The following is a 23399-nucleotide window of genomic DNA, read 5'->3' on the forward strand; positions in this document are numbered from 1 at the left end:
TTGATAGTCCATGGAAGGCATCCTAGTAGATATTGGACGACGTTAGTTAGACCTATCTATGTTTGCTCATTATTTTGTGTACTCTCCGATATGTGATTTATTAAATGAATATTTGTGATATTAATTAGGCTGTATTGTTTATCCTTGCCTGAGCCATTATCAACTATTTACTTTAACTTTCCTTTGTGATATGATATTATGCAGCTACAATAATATCGCTCATGGAGATGCTAATCAGAGGGGACGCCTGGCTACAAGCGCGTTCCTGCCCAAGCTCGCCCCGCAGGGGAGGCCCGGGTATGGGAGCTGAACACACTGCAACACCCAATCTCCTCTGTCGGGGTGGGTGTAGGTGGGCACGCCTGAGTAGCTGGGCGATCCTACTCACTTTGCATATCCCAATTATTATTGTTATTAGTTTATATATTTACTTAATTTCTACTTATTTATTTATTTTTCTTACCTCCCATGGATTATCTATTTCTATAAACTACTAGAATAAAGTGTCCTAGGACACAAAGACATCCTTTTACCACCTAAGGAACATTGCCAAGGTGCAACCCTTTCTCTCTCAGGCTGACACCGAAAGATTAATGCATGCTTTCATCACAAGCAGGCTGGACTACTGCAATGCTCTACTATCAGGCCTACCAAAGAAAGCAATCTCTAAGCTACAAATAATACAGAATGCTGCAGCACGAGTCCTCACTAAGACTAGACGAAGGGCACACATCACACCAGCCTTAAAATCACTACACTGGTTACCAGTCAACTCTAGAATAGACTTTAAAATACTATTACTAGTCTATAAATCTCTCCACATTCACTCACCAGAATATATTTCAGACATGCTTGTTAAGTACATGCCAAACAGACCACTTAGATCCTCAGGCACTGAACTTTTAACAGTTCCAAAAGCCAGGACCAAGAAACATTGAGAGGCAGCTTTTAGTTTCTATGCCCCCAACCTCTGGAACACCCTACCGGAGTGCCTAAGAAGGGCCGAAACAACGGAGGTCTTCAAGCGAGACCTCAAGACTTACCTTTTCGACCTAGCCTACAATCACTAGCTAGGACCTTGAGACACAGAAAGGCAGCCTCAAACCTACCTGTGAATCCTCTGTATACATTGGTATTTATCCTGCTATGCAATGTATGTATATCAAGTAGTGTACAGAAGCTGGTTATCCTGAAACAGGCTTGTTCTGACTGTTGTGTTGCTTCAATGACTCAGTGTGCTACTAACCGTTTTCTGTCTCCCTTAGTGCCTCTCTCTCTCCCACCTATCCTCTAACCAGGTCCAGTGTCAGCTGCGGAGCTGTGGATATCGTAGTATTTAGTACACACACACACACGTACACACATCAGTCCACATCCGGCTTAGGCCTGGACCTGATGCTCTTGATGTCAGAACGTCAACTAACACCTCGGTGAGTTTCTTGTCTTTGAAATCGAGAGTTTAACATGTTTTTTGAAAGATTTTTCAAGGTGCCCACCCACATCCATTGTATGACCTAAACGGTGGTAGAGCAATTATAAGACTTTCTCGAAAGTGCTAGTTTTGTCAACGTTTTGATCTGAACCATTGTAAATGATCACAAGTAACCTTAAAACAGGGATAAACATGATTTTTCCCTTTACTACTCCTTTAAGAGCGCAACCGATATTTCACCGGCAACATGCTGCAACCCCGCAAGGATGAAGTGGGGAGTGAGGGACTGGGATGGGGGAGTGAGGGACTGGGATGGGGGAGTCAGGGACTGGGATGGGGGAGTGAGGGACTGGGATGGGGGAGTGAGGGACTGGGATGGGGGAGTGAGGGACTGGGATGGGGGAGTGAGGTACTGGGATGGGGGAGTGAGGGACTGGGATGGGGGACTGAGGGACTGGGATGGGGGGGTGGGGGGAGAACATCTAGGCCTAGATGTGGTTGGGATGGGCTGGAGGGTGGGATAAGGCTTTCTCTGTCTTTCTTTCTCATTGTATTTCAACATAAAAGCAGGAACTATAAAGCTGAGCATCCTCAGTCTAAATGGGCATGGTTGGTAATTATCAATAAGAAAAGGCTACACCTATGCCTTGCAAGCATTACGGAGAGAAAACTTAATGGTTAGTCTGAATATTTTTGTTGCAACAGGAAGAGACTTAATTGCCCCCAAAAAATAACAGCCTGCTTAGACTTAGACTGAGAAATAAGACTGACCTGGCTATTGAAACCTTTATTTATACTCAGGTGAGCTCTGAGGTGAGGCCACCTCATTTGCTGAGCTGCTGGGTGTACAACAAGATAGAACAACAAAACAATGTACAGTGCACTTAGTTAAAAACTATGAGGGGCCGTATAGGCAATAATTCATACTTACCTCGCACACACATATATATTGGCTCTCACATACACAAAGTTGCCTCTCACACACACACAATTGCCTCTCACACACACACAGTTGACTCTCACACACACACATATATTGGCTCTCACATACACAGTTGCCTCTCACACACATATATTGGCTCTCACATACACAAAGTTGCCTCTCACACACAAACAATTGCCTCTCACACACAAACAGTTACCTCTCACATACACACAGTTGCCTCTCACATACACACAGTTGCCTCTCACATACACACAGTTGCCTCTCACATACACAAAGTTGCCTCTCACATACACACAATTGCCTCTCACACACACACACAGTTGCCTCTCACATACACAAAGTTGCCTCATACACACAATTACCTCTCACACACACATATATTGGCTCTCACATACACAGTTGCCCCTCACACACACACACAGTTGCCTCTTACATACATATATAAAAGCTCTTACATTCTATGTAAATGCTCACACGCACATAAACCTTTCTTTCACATAACACATTAATGTTCACACACACACATAAACCATTTTCATATTCACTAATAATGAAATATTTCTTGTGTATGTGTGCGGATGACAGTGATGTGTGTGAGGTGATACATTATGTGTGCGAGCAAAAATAATGTGTGTGAGGTGATACATTATGTGTGCGCGCAAAAATATTATGTGTGTGAGCTGATACATTATGCGTGCGCGCAAAAATATTATGTGTGTGAGCTGATACATTATGTGTGCGAGCAAAAATATTATGTGTGTGAGCTGATACATTATGTGTGCGCGCAAAAATATTATGTGTGAGAGATTTCAGTTGGAAAACGGAAGGCATTTCAGTTGAACAGGAAGGCAGCTGAAATCCTGAATCCTGATTGGTTCAGGGGGAAACATCTCCTGCCCACTCTACTGCCGCGCAGTCTGTTCTCATTTGAACAATGGCGCAAGGCGGAGAAATACTTAGCTAGTGAAGCCATTGTAAACAACAACGTCCATCTATATTATCAATATATGTGACAGCCGTGGGGATTTGGTCCGGGCAGATAGATTAGCATCGATTATCATGTTTGTTTTCATCGGCTATTGCTTCCGGATTCTCCACCACCCACACCTCCTCGCACAAGAACACCGGCTTTGTTTACATTCACTTCCAAGTTAAAACATGGATGCTGCAACAAAGATCTGGTTAACGCCGCTCGAAACACCAACAATGGAGAACTTATAGATTTGGGGTAAGCTAACGTTATGCTATATGTCCTGTTTACAGTACATTACGTTAATGCTAGCGCCTTTGTTAGCCAGCTAGCGTCAGCCGGCGCTAGCGTTGGCTAACGTTAGCTAGCTCTGTTCTCTTATCCTGAACTAACGCTAGCTAGGAGGAGATGATCAACAGAGCTAGCTAACATTAACTTTAACTAGCTATATTCCTTTGTTCCTATACTAGCCATCAATGCAGGAACACGCTAGTTAGCCTTTGTTAGTGCTAGTGCCTTTGTTAGCCAGCTGCCTTGCTGGCTAGTTCAGGATAAAGAGACAGGGCTAGTTAACGTTAGTTAGCTCTTTCCCTATGATCAATTATTAGACAGCAAGACCAGGATCATGCTAGTTAGCAGGGCTAGCCTTTGTTAGCCAGCGAGCCAACTGCCTAGCAAAGGGACAGAGCTAGTGAGCTGTCCCTTTGTTTCTAAACTAGCCAGCAAGGCAGCTAATGTCCAGCTAGATCGCTCAGAGAGAAACAGAAACATAGCTTCCTATAGAAACATAGAGAGAAACAGAAACATAGCTTCCTATAGAAACATAGAGAGAAACAGAATGAGCGAGAGTATGGTAAGTTAGTCGGACACCCTTGTTTTTTGTTTTGGTTGCAGGGTCAGCAAAAACCAGCTCCAGGCCATAGAAGCCTGCCAGAAAAACTGGACAACCACGAGAAAGGAAGAAAGGTCCACATTCTGTCTGACATTGCTGGGGTCGTGAGAACAGATAAAAAATATTGACTCACAACTTTTTTCCGACAGAATTGAGTGAATCTTGAGCGATTTCTGTACAGAAAGCCAACCTTTTGGTGCAGCTTAGAAGCAAGTTTCTCAATATGAGATTTAAAGGTTAACTTTTCATCTATCCACAGGCTCAGATATTTATATTCAGTGACTCTGCTAATTTGTGTACCATTTAGTGATGCTATCTGTAGACTATTGTAATCCACATTTTTTGCCCTGGAAAATATCATGAATTTTGTTTTATTAGAATTGAGAACAAGCTATTGTTTATGTAGATTGTGAACTGAATTGAGGACAGGGCCCAGCACCGAACCCTGCGGAACTCCCTTGCCTATGGACAGAAACTCAGACCGGACATGGCCAACTCTCACACACTGACGCCTGGATGTTAAATAGTTATGAAACCAGCTAAGGGCATTGTCATCCAGACCAATACTAGTCAGACTATGCAGTAGGAGGAAGTGATCGACTGTATCGAAGGCCTTCGAAAGGTCTATGAAAAGTGCTGCGCAATGCTTTTTATTATCTATGCTTCTATTAGCTATTCTTCAGGAGATGCATCTTCTCAAAAAGGATGTTGGTAGAATGGAGAACCACTTCTACAAAATGGGAGCATCGTCTTCTGGCGCACATAAGGTGAAGAGTGTGATAATATTAATTCGAAAGACAATCAACCTTAATATTATTGGTAAAGGGAGTGATGAGGATGGCAGGGTTACATTCATCAAGTGTATGTATAATGACAAGAAAGTAGCATTTGATAACATATATGCACCAAACACACATTAAGAGCCTTTTTTCTCTAAGCTTAACGGATAAGGACACTGAATTTCATGCTGAGCCCTATTCCTGGCTTCCCTGGCATGTATCTGACTAGTACAGGTTAAAATATTTCTGTTTTGTGCAGTACAGAGTTCTGTGTCAATAACGTCGGCATGCGCACCCTGGCTCGTTGCTAGCTACGTATTTAGGCATGGGCAACATGGGCAGCTGCCCAGGATGGCATCTCGAGGGGGACGGCAAGAGGAGCAGAAAAAAACTCTGCGAATCTCCACTAATTACACCGCGCACCAACCCCCCCCGCGCTCCCCGTCAACAAATCGCACGTCAATCAGGATTGCCTGTCACCCCCCCGCTCCGGCGAGGGGGGGAGCCGTAGCGGGGGGTTTGCCCAGGGTGGCATATGAGCTAGAAACGCTAGTGGCTATGGGCACAATCGAAAAACTCTAAAAAGTATGATATATGTGGATTTCAAGTTCAGGAATTACCTGGCTTATGCTTACTAAGCTCTGAGCCTGGGTGCGCGTGCCGACGTTATTGACACAGAACTCTGTACTGCACAAAAAAGAAATATTTTAACCGGTACTAGTCAGATACATGCCAGGGAAGCCAGGAATAGGACTAAACATGAAATTGAAGTGTCCTTATCCTTTAATAAGGTACTGGCTGATGTATCTGACTTTGAAATAGTAATTGGCTCTGATATGAGTGGTGTATTAGACCCAAAAATAGACAAATCAAGTAAACATCAATCTAACCCACGAACAAATAAGGCATTAAAACACTACTCCTTGATTTTAAAGCAATACATAGCGTTTTCTCCGGTTTTCTGTGAGTAAGTGCACTGTCGTACTGTCGTAAAGTTATCAGATTGTCTTTTTCTGGCTTCCTCCGTGATGTTTCGCTTCGGTTTTCTCACCTCTGCCAATATCATTGAGCTAAAAAACACATGATATCCATAGACACTGGAATAGTTAGCTACTGTGTTGTTTAAGCACAACGTTGCGCATGCGCACTTCGACTGAATGCTGCGTCCTGGGGGCGCGAGTTTTAAAAGGTAATAAATGTCAATGTATTATCTTTCTGAGTAGACTGTTTGGACGATTCAGCTTACTTTTAGTAAATCTAATTGGAGAATTAGCACCAGACATGTTTGTAAAGGTCCAAATATCGCAATGTATTGCTTTAACCTCAAGGATGTTTGGCGGGCGTATACCCCTACACTCAAGGAGTACATATTTAATTCAAATCGGCACAAATAATATTAAAAAATAGACCTAATATCAATGTATGCATCTCTTATGCCTTTGGTTGAGAATGTGGAGATAAAACATATGAGCCTAACAGACCATCATGCATATAAATGTCAATTGCTATTTACAAATGTACCTAAAACAGCCACTAGATGGCGATTTAGCCTAACATTATTGCAAGACCCAAGATTTATTGAACAATTTGAACTGGAACTAACTGAATTCTTAAAGATTAATAGACATTCAGTTAATGATGTCAGATATCTGTGGGACTCGATAAAAGGATTTCTAAGAAATAATGCAATTTCATATTCAGCTAGACTGAAAAAGGAGCAACTTAAAAGAATAAATGAACTGGAAACCGCAATGTCTGAACTAGAACAAGCTCAGAATATGGATTACTCTGAGCAAGCAGCAGAATCATTAGCTGAAAAAGCTCAATTTACTGTTAACACAAAGAGCTGATTCCATCATACAAAAGAACAGCCTTAATCAGTACATGTATGGGAACTGCCCTAGTCGACTATTGGCCTATAAATGAAATCCAAATGACCAGCCTATAAGTATACCTACCATTATGTCAGAAACTGGGACAATGCTAACAGACCCTATGCTAATCAATGAAAGATATCACAATTACTATCAACAGCTGTACAGTATACTTCAGATAATACTGCATCTGAATCAGACAGGGAGAGCTACCTTAAAAAGCAGAATCTGACCTCACTATCAATAGATGAGGCCTCTATATTGGGCGCCCCACTATCCCTTGATGAAATTAAACCATCTTTAGTAAGAATGAATAAGGGGAGGTCCCCTGGGAATGATGGAATCCAGCCAGAAGTTTACTTGAAATTCTGGACCATGTTAGGACCACCAATGCTAGAGATGTTTAATATTGCTTTCCAGGAAGGATCATTTGGAAGGGATGTAAATGCAGCACTTATAACACGTATTCCTAAAAAAGATAGATCCAGCCAACTGTGTAAATTATTGCCCCCTGTCCCTCCTAAATGCGGACATTAAGTTATTCTCAAAGACGCTCGCTAGCCGTCTGGAGAAATACCTGCCTAAACTCATCAATCCTGACCAGAGCGGATTTGTTAAAAAACACCTATCTGCTGATAACCTACGTCGTCTATTACATATTTTAGATGTGTCAAACAATCATACATCGTCTGTTATAATGTCAGTTGATGCTGAGAAGGCATTTGACCGACTTGAGTGGCCCTTTTTGTGGTCGGTAATGAAGCATATGGGACTGGGAACTGGCTTTATCAACATGGTAAAAACTATGTATGCAAACCCCTCAGCATGGGTAGTTACAGGTGCTATATAATGGGTAGTTACAGGTGCTCCCTTTGAAATAAGTAGAAGCAGTCGTCAAGGAGATCCAATCTCTTTCATGTTATTTATTTTGACTCTGGAGCCACTGGCACAGTCTATTAGGTTATCTACAGAAATCACACCAGTAGAGATTAAGCTATCAAGCTATAAAATAAACGGGACTAAGTCCTCCATATTGCCTCTGAACCATACAAGTAAAGATTAATGCAAGGACTTTGGTATTCCAGTAGTCTCTCACTTCAAATACTTAGGAATACAGGTACATGCATCCTTAGAAAAGACAGTCACTAAAAACTATAAGAATACTCTTAGCAAGATTAAAATGGATTTGGAGAGATGGTATAATTTGCTGATCTTCCTATCAGGTAGAATATCAATAGTTAAAACGAATGTTCTGCCTAGAATGAATTTCTGCAGTTCTATGTTACCTTTGGATCCCCCTCCAGGCGGGCAGTCGGTCAAAAATAAAACTGACTAACTTACAAAGAAAGGAGTTGGGGCTATCAGTGCCAACTTTTAAGTTGTATTTTCAATCCATCACTCTTCGGCCTTTAATACATTGGAATAACGATATGGCCGCAACTCCATGGCTCAATATTGAGAGGAATCTGGTGGCCCCAGCCCCACTGAATGACATCTTGTTCACAAGTATCTCACTTAGAAAATGCAGAATGAAGTATGGACCAGAGGAGGCTCGTCCATTGAGGTACAGGAGGATTGTCCTCCTTAGTTTTGGAGAGAAGAGAGGGATGACAATGTAAATACTAATAGATATATTTATTAATAATTCATATGTAATATCTCAGTTTTGTTCATAAATCATTTTATATATATATATATATATATATATCTTTTATATTAAATCAACGTAATGCCATTTTTTCTTGCTAATTTTGATTTGCCAAAACACTGAAAATGACGCGCATCAGAGGACTGTCCTCCGGCCCTGTCTGAACAGGATTGGAATATTGACATTTTGTTGGTCCAATCACATTCCAGATTTACCACAGTGAGTGTGACGAGTGGTGGTGAAGACATATCATTAATTTGCCACAAATTTACCGACGGTGCTAAATGCAACTTATGTAAAAAGTTAGTTGTGTCCAAAGGGGGTAACACCACCAACCTTGTGAAACACTTAGGGGCGAATTCACTAAAGGATTGCGCAGCTTTTCCTGACGCAAAGCCTGTGCAAATAAGTCAAAAATAATCTTTGCTATTCACAAAGCCCTCGCAAGGGGTGAAATACGGTGTTAACTGCGTTGCCTTCCTCATAGCGTTTCTCTGCGCCGGTGTTATTAGCGGATATTTAAATTAGGTAATATGGGCGGAGAATGTTCCCCTTTCTATGCAAATGAACATTATTGCAAAATCCGCCCAATTCACAAAGATCAGCGCCAATTGCTTCACGCAGTTAAAGTGAAATTAATTGCGTTTTCAGAGACGTGGTGGTATTTAAGCGCAAGGGGTGTCATGGCCAGCCTTTCCGCTGATCATGGCAGCAGTGATTGTTGCGAGGCGAATTCGTCATCACAATGCCAGGCATGTTGTTCGTGAGAGAATATTTAGAAGAAGGTCACTTTTTGATTTAACACTAGAACCACCGCGGTAGCTGTTTGGACACCAGAGCGCGCAGCTCTTCAGCCAACTGGAGGATGAAGTCGCGTCTGGGGAGGCTCTGTAGACTATGCGTCTCTCCACCCGTCCCCAGCGAGTCCAAGCTCCCCCAATGAATAATACTTATTTATAATAGCCTACATAGCACGAAACTGTGCGTATAATAGTCTATACGCGAAACTGCGCATTCCCTATAGCTGTTCATTGAACGGCTGCGGGGCGATATAGGTATAAATAACTAAAAACATAGCCTACACAATATTTTTTTTATTTGAATGGTCTTGAAAATATTTTGCTTTTGTATCATAGGTGACGGCAGGTATCATCTTCAGCCATGGATGATGACTCCCGTGCGTAATCCTTCCAACGTTGGAGAGGCGGCGTACAACTGGGCTCACATCAGGACGCGCGGTGTGATTGAGTGCACATTTGGAATCCTGAAAAGCCGTTTAGATGCCTAGATCGTACCGGTGGGGCAATGTTATACACTTCCCCAAAAGTATGCCAGATCATCGTGCTGCAACTTGCATAACATAAAATGACAATTTTTCCTTTGTTCGTCTTTTCAAATCATTCCACGTCCGTTTGCAGTCTTCCGCGTTTACACACACAAATGGCACTGACTGATTGGGAAATTAAACCCCAAATATGATTTTTTGCTGCAGTCGTGATATTTTTTGCGGAAAGCTGTGAGACATGTTTTTGAACCTCGTCCGTGAGGCCTTCAAGTTCGCTGTCTGAAAATTGTATCTTTCTTTTTCTGTCTGCCATCGTCCAATGATATGCATACGAGTTGTATGCGCTGTTTGCGCAGTATTTATAGTCATTTCCTATATCAGCAGCAAATTGCACTCAGCCGCAAACACCGAATGGGCGTGTTTGCGCTGGGATATTATTAGCGCAATGTCTTTAGTGAATAGGTTTTTAAAACGGAGCACATAGCTGGAGCAACTGACGCGCAATGTAATGGTGCAATTAACGTCCGCAATTCCGCTTTAGTGAATTCGCCCCTTAGAAGTTTCACCTTCGGTAAATGTGAAGCAGTGCAGCGTGTTTGACTGCTTTAGCGAAGCAGCTAATGCTAATGCTGTTGGCTCTGATAGCAATGCTGCATTAGAAGATGAGCCAGGCTAAAGACTCAGGTAACACTCATTATTGTTATTATAAATAAGTTTGTACAGTGTTTCCCCAACAGGACCTCCTGCTCCTCCTGAAAGATCCCCCCAAAAATGAATGCCAACAGTCGGAGACTTTTAGCTAGATCACTAATGTTTTTAGCATAAGTCAATGGAGTTAAACAGCGAAAATTAGCATAATTAGTGGACATTTTCTGACTGAGAGTGAGAGATGCTGAAATGAAAATATTTTCGGTTGCTGAAGCTAGCTGCATAAGTAATGTAGCCACAGTTTAGTCTATGTCTTCTGTCTTACTGTTAACAGTTACTGTTACTGTAGGGAGATGACCACAGCCCTTAACCCCAGTTACCACCCCCCTTCCAGAGGCACATTATCAGACACCCTCATACCTGCTTGGCATGCAGTTCAAAAGAGAAACATCATAGGTGAGCTTGCCAATGTGTTAAAGTAGCCATAACCAGCAGTGGCTGGACAAGTATCACACAGGATCACTATATTACAGTAACAGTCCACTATGTAAATGAAAGCCAACAGAGACAGAAACATCAACCCAGGCAGTTCACTTCACTCACTTCATCTCAGTGGTGTAATTTGCGTTGCCTAGGAGACATTATGAACGATACTGGTTTAAGAAGCTTTCAGGATCTAAGAGAAACATACAAGCTGCCAAGCAATTCATTCTTTTTCTATTTACAGTTGCGCTCTGCCATACGAGCTGCAAGTACTGAGAACGAAAGACATCTCATTAAACATCCAGTAATGGACCTATTAAATAAATTACCAGGATTAGCCAAAGGACAAGTCTCTTTTATTTATAGAACACTAGAATTAACAGACTCCTCTAGCAGCAATAGCCATATGGAACAAAGACTGCTCTGAATCAACGATAGACTGGGTGAGAGTGTGGAAGAACACCTCTCGCTCCTCACAGAGCTTAAACTATAAACTAACAAATGTCAACTTCATATTCCGAACTTACCTTACACCAAAGCGGAGATACAGAATGACGATAACTACTTCTCCAAACTGTACGCTATGCGATTTGAATCAAACAGGAACTTTTCTACACACTATGTGGGAATGCCCAAATGTCATTTTTGGGGGGGAACAAATAATAAAATGTCTGTCTGAAGCAATGGGGACAGAAGTTGGGGACTCCCCACAAATCATGTTACTGAATGATGACTCAGAGCAGAACTTTAACCACACTCAAAGACAGCTGTGGCTATCAGCCTGCATTGTGGCGAAAAGGATGTTGTCAGTGAGATGGCAACGTCCGCATATGTTATCTATGGATGAGTGGAGAAATAAACTAATAGAGACTCAATATGGAGGTACTGGTAGCTACGGTGAACGGGGCAAATCAGAGCACACCATGCCATGACCACCGCACTTGGATTAGCCAGAGACATGAAGTGGGTTATAAATTGATTTGCTTATATCTCTGTTTTGTATGTTGCTGGCCACTGATTTGTATTATTTAATCTCAATACAGTCGATGTAACAGACTGTCTGTATGGTTGTACTTGTTGTTGATTAATAAAGCATTATGGAACGAGAAGCAGTGGGATGTCACGGATATCGCCACGGCTAGCAGGAGTGGTTAGGCACGACGAGCAGCAGAGTTACACCGTTACACCCCGCTAGCTGTGGCGATATCCGTGACATCCCATGGCTTCGAGTTCCATAATGCTTTTATACAACGGTTGCCACATTTATCCATCAATATTTCAAAAAGAAAGACAATACGAACTTTAAATAAATGTATTTTTAATGGAACTATTTGTTAATCATGTGCGGATACTTCCGCTGAAAAAGGGAACGTTGCCAGGCAACGCCAATGCTACAGCAGATCTTTGTAAACATTGATCTGGACACTGCCACGGCTACTAATAAGAGTTGGATTGATATTAAAAGATGTGCGAACATTCCATTTTAGCGTGGGGATATCGTGGTTATCGCCACGGCTGGAATGCAAACTGACCAATAGAGACAATGGACCGGATCTATACCGTTGTATGATTCAGCATGTCTGCTATGAACTACTTACTTACTTACTTATGTTGGATTGAGACTCATGTTCCATATTGATAATAATTCCTGCTATTGTTATTACTTTGTTTGCTGTACATCTGACCTATACATTGCTTTGAGAAGGACCAACTGGGAAGGGGATGGGGAATGAATTGAAAAAAAAAAGAAAAAAGAGAGCTGTACTGGGTCAGCGCTACAGAGACACGCACGCACGCACACACTCAGTAGGGGGTCAGAGCATTGGTCAGCGCTGCAGAGACACAGAGACATACAACTGCCAAGATGCTTTGAAACCAGAAAGGAGTGAAAGTTTTGTTCCTGATGTGTCTCACCTGTCTGCACCTTGTTGATATGGAAGGATTTTGTGTATACTGTATGTGTGCGTGTGTGTGTGTATGCGTGTGCGCACGCGTGTGTTTGTGTATGCGTGTGTGTGTGCCCGTGCGTGCATGTGTGTTTAATGTAGTTCCGTGTCTCACCTATCTGCACCCTGTCTGGTCCGATCTGGAAGGGCGTGACCAGCCCCTCCAGGAAGTCACGGACACGGCGGAAGTTGGAGCGTCCGATGCTCCAGGACCCGTCGACCAGCAGAACCAGGTCAGCTGACCCTGCCGACGCACACGCCCATGGACCGCGCCCGGACACACCTGGGGGGGGCAGAACACCAACAACATGACTAATGTTAGCTTGTGTGTGTGTCTGTATGTGTGTGTGTGTGTGTGTGTGTGAGCATTAGTATGCGTGCATGCGTGTGTGTGTGAGGATAAGATGAGGGAGAGAAAGTTTTTTTTTTTTTCCACGCAAATATGCACCAGTGCGCGTGTATGTGTCTGTGTGTGTGTGTGTGTGGCAAGTTCCTGTGCTCGCATGTATGAACATGTCTGTATTTTTCTTGTGTGTTTAACATAGGATTAGAGGAGAGATGGGAGGAGGGATGTGAGGGAGAGGGAGAGAGAGAGAGAGAGAAAGAGTGGTAGAGAGAAATAAAGAGAAAGAGAGAACGAGAGAGAGAGAGAGAGCACATCTGTGCCCTGCAGGCTGGCGAAGGCCTTGTCATTAGCTGGCTCCTCCCCCTGGACAGTCTGTGATCAGGTCTGGAAACTGCTCCGCCTCCCACCTCAGAGCTGAGCTAGACAGAACCAGCCGCCACCCCCCCCCCCCCACTCTGTGTTACCTGTGACAGGCTGTATGTGGGGAGGGGTGTCTGGGTGTGTGTGTGTGTTACCTGTGACAGGCTGGATGTGGGGAGGGGTGTCTGGGTGTGTGTGTGTGTGTGTTACCTGTGACAGGCTGTGTCTGGAGGTTCTTCCTAGGTTTAGAGGCCTCCTCCTCTTCCTCCTCCTCTGCTGGTCTCCCCTGCGTCGTCTCCTGCTCCTCCTTATTCTCCCTCTCCTTCTCTCTCTCCTTCTCCTTCTTCCTCTTCCTCTTCTCTCTGGGGGTCTTCTCTGCTCCCGGGGTCGGAATTGCTGCTTCTGTAGTAGGGGACTCTGCAGGCAGGGATTACATTTTTCCAGATTAGAGATTATTCTAGATTAGAGATCATTCCAGATTCGAGATAATTTAAGATTAGAGATTATTCCAGATTATGAGGAGGGTTATGGTGATATGAAATAAAACAGTCTTCCTGTCTTCCCTCTTGTTCTCTACCTCTGTCCAGTCCCAGGGCAGATTCCAGCTGGCAGGGCCGTGTGTGTGTGTGTGTGTGTGTGTGTGTGTGTGCGTGTGGTGTGTCGGGGGTGGGTGCTGGCACCTGTCCAAACTCCTACCACATAACCTCCCCCCCTTCCTGTTAAACAGTGCTAATGACAGAGTTGGTAGCAGCTCAGATCACAGCTACCTTCCTCCACCCCTCATCCCTCCCTCCACTCCTCCACCCCTCATCCCTCCCTCCACACCTCCACCCCACCCCACCCCGTGTCTCAGTTGGAGTTTGGTAGCTGATGTGTCACCAGGCTCAACATACTGGATCACATATGCTTGGCTTGCAGTGTGAGGAGAGACGCACTAGAATTACACACAACATCAGGACTGGACTGACATTATATTCTACCGGCCTGCTGGCCGGTGGGCCGGTCCAGTTCGGGCCGGTAGGCTGTGAAAAGAAAACAAAAAAAACACCCCCCAAAAAATGGACAGCGGCCCATTGGTTAATTTTCTATACTGACACTGGGCTGGCCCAATCACATGCTTTAGACCAACCCCCCCCCTCCACTACATCCCAATGTAAAAATCGTGAGTTGTGAAAAGGCAAAATGGATAGAAAGGGGGTGCCCAGAAAATCCGGGAAAAGAAATGTAAAAAGTTGGCAAAGGATGCCTCGAAATGTGTCAAAATTACGGATATGTTCTCTGGAACGAATGTGGGGGGCTGGTCCTGCAGAAATGCTACCGGCTGCAAGCACTACTGCTGCTAGCACTAGCACTGCTGCTAGCAGTAACGTTAGTCAGCAACACCGTGCGTCGTTAGTCGAGGACGAGGTATCTGACACTAGTGACACAGTCTGACGTTGAGTCAGTTGTGACAGTGGAGGTGGATACAGAGGATACAGCAGCTAAAGAGTTAATCAGCTGTAGCTAACTAGCCAGGGCATTTGGGAGCTTGAGCGTCTGATGCAACTGACATAGGCTAGGGACGATAGCCGCCAGAGTTTCACCTACCAATGCTTTGGAGGGGTGGCCCGCCCCCCCAACGGGACCCCCCGCCCCTCCTGAAAGACCCCAAAAGCCAGAAAATTGCGGACTTTTAGATCACTATAATTTTTAGCATAAGTCAATGGAGACATTTTCTGACTGGGAGTGAGAGATGATGAAATGAAAATAGCCTATTGAATTTATCTTAATTTGTACCAGCTGAAACATATAGCAGTGATATACTGGAGCTATATAAACTTATTTCTACATAAGAACGAGGACCGGGGATAACAAAAGACGTGTTCTTTATTATAAGGACGAGACCAGACTAAACATGACACAGCACTTCCAGGCATCAACAGTTACGTAGTCACCAGTAGGCCTAGTATGTGCTAGAACTCCACAACAAATAGTATAGCCATACTAATGTAAGACAAATCACTAGGCTCAATAATACGGTATTTTCACTCAATTCGCTCAGAGGCAACATCATGGTAAAGACTATAAGCCTAATAATCCAATGGCGATGCAGAACACATTGGGAAAGCTACTGTGTGTAGAGCCATAACTAAGGAATGTGTCCTTTGCTCTGGACACAACCTCTGACCATGAAGGAGGAATTACACAGAATAGCAGGTGACTATGTTGAAAGCATTCAGCTGAAGTTAATGACGATATGTTACATAATATTCTGGTAACGCTGCAACCTCATTGTGCCTACTCTAAATGAGTGAACAGGAAGTCGTTCCACAGCATTAATGTGCAGGTCATCAGTGCATCAATAGGCTATTATAACGAATATATTATTTGAAACATATGTTTGATTGACAGACAGGCTAGGGGCCCATTTGAGGTGAAAAAACCCATGGGAATAAAAGTGAATCAACGCCCCTGTGCCCTGGAGTGACGAATCACGCTTCTCCATCTGGCAATCTGATGGATGAGTCTGGGTTTGGCAGTTTCCAGGAGAACAGTACTTGTCTGACTGCATTGTGCCAAGTGTGAAGTTTGGTGGAGGGGGGATTATGGTGTGGGGTTGTTTTCAGGAGCTGGGTTTGGCCCCTTAGTTCCAGTGAAAGGAACTCTGAATGCTTCAGCATACAAAGTGATTCTGGACAATTCCATGCTCCCAACTTTGTGGGAACAGTTTGGAGATGGCCCCTTCCTGTTCCAACATGACTGCGCACCAGTGCACAAAGCAAGGTCCATAAAGACATGGATGAGCGAGTTGGTGTGGAAGAACTTGACTGGCCTGCACAGAGTCCTGACCTCAACCCGATAGAACACCTTTGGGATGAATTAGAGTGGAGACTGCGAGCCAGGCCTTCTTGTCCAACATCAGTGTCTGACCTCACAAATGCACTTCTGGAAGAATGGTCAAAAATTCCCATAAACACACTCCTAAACCTTGTGGAAAGCCTTCCCAGAAGAGTTGAAGCTGTTATAGCTGCAAAGGGTGGGCCGACGTCATATTAAACCCTATGGATTAGGAATGGGATGTCACTTAAATTCATATGCGTGTAAAGCAGGCGCGCAGATTGGCTGGGGCAAGGGGGGGCACTGCCCCCCCTGGTGGCCAGATGCGCAAACTGTCTGCAACACGTCCAAAACATGCATTATAGAGACTGGGTCACGACCGGATCGGAGAAATGCACTGAACAGCCTGGCTCCTGCTTGTGTGAGAATTGATCGCTTTGCGGTGCTTATTCCAGTTATGGGTGGATGGAAAACTTTCAACTGAATGTTCATATTGTTCTGATAATTGTAGGCTATAGCAACATGAGTGGCAACTTTGACAGCAACCCAAATATGAGCTAATCCCATAGCTGTAGGCCTACCATTGCTAGCCATGAACGAACTGTTGGATACTGCATATTTGCTATGCAAGCAACGTATCCATTGTCCAGTTGTCACTTTGGTGATTATTCTTTGATATAAATGCAGAACGGCTATGGCTATTGCTGGATTCTAATACGCTGTTTATAATGACACATCCCGACACTGAATCATGAAAGGCGTAGCATAGCCTACATTCTGTTTTCATGAAGAAATAAAAAGTCTGTAAACTGCCTAAAAGCATTTATTTGGTCTGATTTATTAGCTTAAGTATTTCATACGTGTGGGCGTTTTCAATCATAATACTGTAGGCCTATTCTTGAAAGAATGTTGACTTTATGTAGCATATTTCAGTAGCAGGCTATTCAACACGTTGAATGAATGAAATTCATTAATTAAATATTCATATAGCCTAGGCTTTGAAACATTCATAGGCCTATATGTTTTCTTGCCTATTGAATGAATATAGGCCCATAATCTGACTTGCTGTGTTGCTTAGCTCTGGTCCAGGCAGTCAGGAGCCATTCACCTTTCACTTTTGTCACTGTTTGCAGTATCTACAGAAATTGTTAATATTTCATATTATTTCGTTACTCACGAAGTGAAGACAGTTTTCGAACAATGAAAGACATGAAGTGCAGACATGGCCTAATAGAAAGCGAATGCGGTGCAGTTGAATGAAACGTCGATATTGGAAAGAATAAGCAGTGTTTTGAAATGTTGTGGGTCAATCATGCAGCTGTAACAGAATATGCGCATTCCAATGTTCGTGCAGGGCATATTTATATAAACCCTATTTGATGAGGGGGGCTGGGACTGACTGCCCCTCCTGATCAAAAAGTCAAACTGCGTGTATGGTGTAAAGGCAGATGAGCTAATACTTTTGGCAATATAGTGTATATATCACTTCAAGAGGACTTTCATGGGATTCAGGCAAGAGGCCCAGAAGTTGTTTTGGAGTTGAGTAGAAGGACTATGTTCAGCCATGGTGTGTATATGAGTGTGTGAGACATGCACACAGGTTGGTCGTAAGAGAGTTCCAACAACTGGGGATGCCCAAAAAGCAGGCTAAACGCCTTGCTAAGTCCTGCTCTGTCTCTGCTGTCACGGGCAGACGCCATACTGTATATGGAGGAGACGCTGCTACTTGTACCCTTGAAAGATGTGTGAAAAAAAGTTATGCCGCTGTGATTGTATATTAATTGTATCTTCAGTATTTGTGTCCCTGATGTCCCTTATGTAATCTCACACACAGAGTGTGTCTGTGTGTGTATAAGTGTGTGTGCGTATGAATGTGTGTGTGAGTGTGTATGAGTGTAAGTGCCTCCTACCTGTGGTGGTTGCCGTGGTGACGGCGGGGTCGTGGTACAGCACCGTGGGCAGTGCCAGCAGCGCCTCTGTGACATCATCTAGGTCACCTGACCCTGATCCGCCCGGCAACACCTTCCTCCTCTGCTCCCGGCTGCCAGAGCGAATCAGCTCCTCCTCACGCAAACCCTCGACTGGTAGGAGGGAGGAGAGGAGAAAGAGGAGGTGGAGGGGGGAGGAGGGGAGGAGGAGTGGGTGGGGGGAAGAAAGGAGAGGAGAGAGAGGAGGAGGAGGGGAGGTGGAGGGGGGAGGAGGGGAGGAAGAGTGGGTGGGGGGAAGGGAGGAGAGGAGAGAGAGGAGGAGGATGGGAGGTGGAGGGGGGAGGAGGGGAGGAAGAGTGGGTGGGGGGAAGGGAGGAGAGGAGAGAGGAGGAGGAGGGGAGGTGGAGGGGGGAGGAGGGGAGGAAGAGTGGGTGGGGGAAAGGGAGGAGAGGAGGAGGAGGGGAGGTGGAGGGGGGAGGAGGGGAGGAAGAGTGGGTGGGGGGAAGGGAGGAGAGGAGAGAGGAGGAGGAGGGGAGGTGGAGGGGGGAGGAGGGGAGGAAGAGTGGGTGGGGGAAAGGGAGGAGAGGAGGAGGAGGAGGGGAGGTGGAGGGGGGAGGAGGGGAGGAAGAGTGGGTGGGGGGAAGGGAGGAGAGGAGAGAGAGGAGGGGAGGTGGAGGGGGGAGGAGGGGATGAAGAGTGGGTGGGGGGAAGGGAGGAGAGGAGAGAGAGGAGGAGGAGGGGAGGTGGAGGGGGGAGGAGGGGAGGAAGAGTGGGTGGGGGGAAGATGCCAGGTGAGATAGTGACTCATCACTAAAGGCCTTCCACACCCACTCGCTCTCAAGACTCCACAGGGCGAGCTACCACCTGCCTGCCCACGTTGCCTGGAGACCGAGGAACATGCGACAACAGCCGAGGTTGACTGTGATGTTTCAGTGGAAACAAGTCGCGGGGCTGGAAGGGGGGTGGGAGCGTTACTGAGACAGGACCAGGAAGGAATTCCCAGACGTATGATTCTGGAGTGACAGCAGCGTTCTGTCCCAGCCTGTCCCAGCCTGCGCCTCTCGACACAGTAACCTACTACCGCAGGAAGGCCTGTCTCAACATGCTGCGCCTGGCCCTAGCCCTTCCTTCCTTCCTTCCTTCCTTCCTTCCTTCCTTCCTTCCTTCCTTCCTTCCTTCCTTCCTTCCTTCCTTCCTTCCTTCCTTCCTTCCTTCCTTCCTTCCTTCCTCCCTCCCTTCCTTCCTTCCTCCCTTCCTCCCTCCCTCCCTCCCTCCCTCCCTCCCTCCCTCCCTCCCTCCCTCCCTCCCTCCCTCCCTCCCTTCCTTCCTTCCTTCCTCCCTTCCTTCCTTCCTTCCTTCCTTCCTTCCTTCCTCCTGCCCTCCCTTCCTTCCTCCCTTCCTTCCTTCCTCCCTTCCTTCCTCCCTTCCTTCCTTCCTTCCTTCCTTCCTTCCTTCCTTCCTTCCTTCCTTCCTTCCTTCCTTCCTTCCTTCCTTCCTTCCTCCCTTCCTTCCAGCTGATGTTCACGCCCCCTTCTGCCAGATTTGCATTGCTGCTCTCCGATTGGAGGACACCGATGAAACACGCCGACGGACGGCATGGATACTGTCCAATCCCTGAGGAGAGCTCCAGCTCAGTGGGCCAGCGCACGTTCAGGCCAAGGCCTGATGTTCAGGGCCTAATGTTAGGGAACAATCCCAGGCCAGGTCCTGATGTTCAGGGCCTGATGTTAAGGAACAGTCCCAGGCCAGGGCCTGATGTTCAGGGCCTGATGTTAGGCAACAGTCCCAGGCCAGGGCCTGATGTTCAGGGCCTTATGTTAGGGAACAGTCCCAGGCCAGGGCCTGATGTTAGGGAACAGTCCCAGGCCAGGGCCTGATGTTAGGGAACAGCAGGTGTATGTGGTGCTGGAGATGCAGTCATCAGAGTTCGTCATGGGGGCCGTGCATCAACAACACACAGACACACACACACACACACACACACACACGGACAGACAGACAGACAGACAGACAGACAGACAGACACACACACACACACACAGACAGACAGACAGACAGACAGACGGATGGAACAAGCAGCTGCCCTGAGGGGATGCCTGAGAAGGTCTTTGTTCTAGAACAACCCACCACCCCTGAAAATTAGAGAGAGGATGGAGAATGTGTGTGTGAGTGCGTGTGTGTGTGTGTGTGTGTGTGTGTGTGTGTGTGTGTGTGTGTGTGTGTGTGTGAGGAGGGCTTGGCAAGGTTAGATGTGAGAAGAGGGAGGAACTGTTTGTTCACACACTCATTAGAGTCCTCAGTCTCTCTCTCTCTCACACACACACACACACACACACACACGCACACACACATGCACACACACCCACGCACACGCAGCCCAAGGTCCCAGTAAGCGACATTACAGAGGACATACAGCATCCATGTTTCTAGAGGCTCCGCCCCCTCCGTGTTCAGAGCTGAGGTTAGGTGTGTTCAGAGCTGAGGTCACACGTGTTCAGAGCTGAGGTCACACGTGTTCAGAGCTGAGGTTAGGTGTGTTCAGAGCTGAGGTCACACATGTTCAGACAGCTGAGGTCACGCGTGTTCAGAGCTGAGGTCAGGTGTGTTCAGAGCTGAGGTGAGGCGTGTTCAGAGCTGAGGTCAGGCGTGTTCAGACAGCTGAGGTCAGGCGTGTTCAGACAGCTGAGGTCAGGCGTGTTCAAGGAGCTGAGGTCAGGCGTGTTCAGGGAGCTGAGGTCAGGCGTGTTCAGGGAGCTGAGGTCAGGCGTGTTCAGGGAGCTGAGGTCAGGTGTGTTCAGAGCTGAGGTCAGGTGTGTTCAGACAGCTGAGGTCAGGCGTGTTCAGGGAGCTGAGGTCACACACGTTTCCAGGATTCCAAAGATTCCGGAAGGGTCAGAGGATCCTCAGCCAATCACAAAGATGCTCCAAGGGTTCCGGACTAGAACTCTGGAGCTGCTGGCCAATCAGGTGTCACACATTGTTCTCACATATACTGTATACCTCTACTCTCTCTCTCTCTCTCTCTCTCTCTCTTCATATATACAGCATATTTTCAATGCTTTATTGGCATGACTAGAAATTACTTCCAAGTATTGCCAAAGCAAACATATATATTACACTGAATGACAATGACATTTTAACAATACAAACACAATATAGTCTCTCCATATCTCTCCCTCCCCCTGTCCCAGGTCTTACTGGTGAAGCGTCTCTTGGCCAGCAGTCTCTCAGCGGTGCCGTTGAGCACTAGGACCTGGAGGGCGTATTCCTGGGCAGAGTCCAGGCCGGCCACCGTGGCCCGCCCCCGCGTGGTCGTCAACATCAGCTCCGGCTGAGGCAACTCTGAACACACACACACGCACGCACACACAGACACACACACGCACACATTCCCTTACTTGATTATATTAATTGTACTGTAATGTTTGATTTGAGCATTTATTCTCCCAGTCATATTTGTATTTTGTTCCTATGCTGTAAACTTCTTCAGCAACATTGTGAAAAACATTCATGCCAATAAAGCAAAATTGAATTGGATTGAACTAAGACCAGGACAACATCCGAGATACACCTGCATATTAGACCAGGACAACATCACAGATACACCTGCATATTAGACCAGGACAACATCACAGATACACCTGCATATTAGACCAGGACAACATCACAGATACACCACACATTAGACCAGGACAACATCACAGATACACCTGCATATTAGACCAGGACAACATCACAGATACACCTGCATCACAGGACTCAGATGTTCTCTGGGGACTCCTAGAGCCTCAGCTGAGACAGAGAGACTGTGCTGGCTTTAACCCCTCTGTCTGTCTCCTCCTCCTCCTTCTGCCTATATTCCTGTGCCCTGATCTGAGACATCTTCCCTCAGCCCTCTCTCTGGAGGCCGAGGCCCCTAGCCCCCAGCCTCTCTCCCACCAGGGTGAATAGAGACAGAGGATAGAGAGTGTGGAAGAAAGAGAGATAAAGAGAGGCAGAGAGAGATACAGTAGGGAGAGACGGCATGCTAGGCCTGTTTCCTGCTTCTGTAACAGCGCTGTATCTCTCTTTCTCCAGGCCTGTCTGGACTCAGCTGAGGAGGAAAACAGAGAGACACTGACAATGTTGTAGAGAACATGTCAGAAAGAGAACAGAGAGGGGGGTTCTGGGAGCATTCCTCTCTCTCCCATCATCTGTGACCCACTCAGAGAAGTATCCTCTACAGATGAGCTGGGAAGTGGAGGAGGAGAAAGGAGAGAGAGAAGGAAAGAAAAGCGGAGAGTAGATGGCAAATAAAGAGAGAGGAGACGAATAGAGAGAGGAAAGAGAGGAGAGACTTCCCCTCTAGCTAACGGGGGACGAGAGATGGACAGCCGACCCTGTGAACTCTGACCCCATGACACTCCTCCACACTCCAGGCCTGACCAAAGAGTCACCTTCACCTTCTATTCCAGTCTGCCCTCCGCCCCGCCCCCAGCTGGTCCAGTCTGCCCTCCGCCCCGCCCCCAGCTGGTCCAGTCTACCCTCCGCCCCGCCCCCAGCTGGTCCAGTCTACCCTCCGCCCCGCCCCCAGCTGGTCCAGTCTACCCTCCGCCCCGCCCCCAGCTGGTCCAGTCTGCCCTCTGCCCCGCCCCCAGCTGGTCCAGTCTGCCCTCTGCCCCGCCCCCAGCTAGTCAAACACATCTCCTGTCAAGCTCAGCTGTTCAGCTAGATAGTCAGTCAGTCAGTCAGTCAGTCAGCCAGTCAGCCAGTCATTTGTTTGTTTGTTTGTTTGTTATTTTTGGTCAGCTATTGTTAGTTTGTTAGTCAGTCAGTTAGTTTTTATTTCATTTCAAACCTTTATTTATACTTGTGAAGCACTGAGGTTTACCTTATTTACAGTGATGACGAGTTTACACAGATACACAAATCAAATCAACAAAACAAATGCAATGTACAATAATAATAATAAAATAAAAAAAGATAATAGTAATAATAATAATTAAAAACCGTTACAGGTTGAAGTACATAGGTCTAGAGCCATGGACTTAAACTCTGTGAATGAA

At 45.9% G+C, this 23399-nt stretch overlaps 1 protein-coding gene across 1 annotated transcript in view; it reads right to left on the reverse strand.

Moving 5' to 3' along the window:
* Positions 1–23399, reverse strand: part of LOC311329828 (collagen alpha-1(XX) chain-like) — a 99567-nt gene that overhangs the window by 67594 nt on the left and 8574 nt on the right. The window contains exons 4-7 of the mRNA XM_084461757.1: positions 21553–21696; positions 18337–18507; positions 13820–14026; positions 13019–13186 (exon numbers count right to left, since the gene is read on the reverse strand). Coding sequence (XP_084317883.1) covers positions 13019–13186; positions 13820–14026; positions 18337–18507; positions 21553–21696 — 690 coding nt within the window. The remainder of the gene's footprint in view (positions 1–13018; positions 13187–13819; positions 14027–18336; positions 18508–21552; positions 21697–23399) is intronic.

This window comes from Borostomias antarcticus (assembly GCF_949987555.1).
Source record: "Borostomias antarcticus genome assembly, chromosome: 3".
NCBI classification, from domain to species: Eukaryota; Metazoa; Chordata; class Actinopteri; order Stomiiformes; family Stomiidae; genus Borostomias; species Borostomias antarcticus.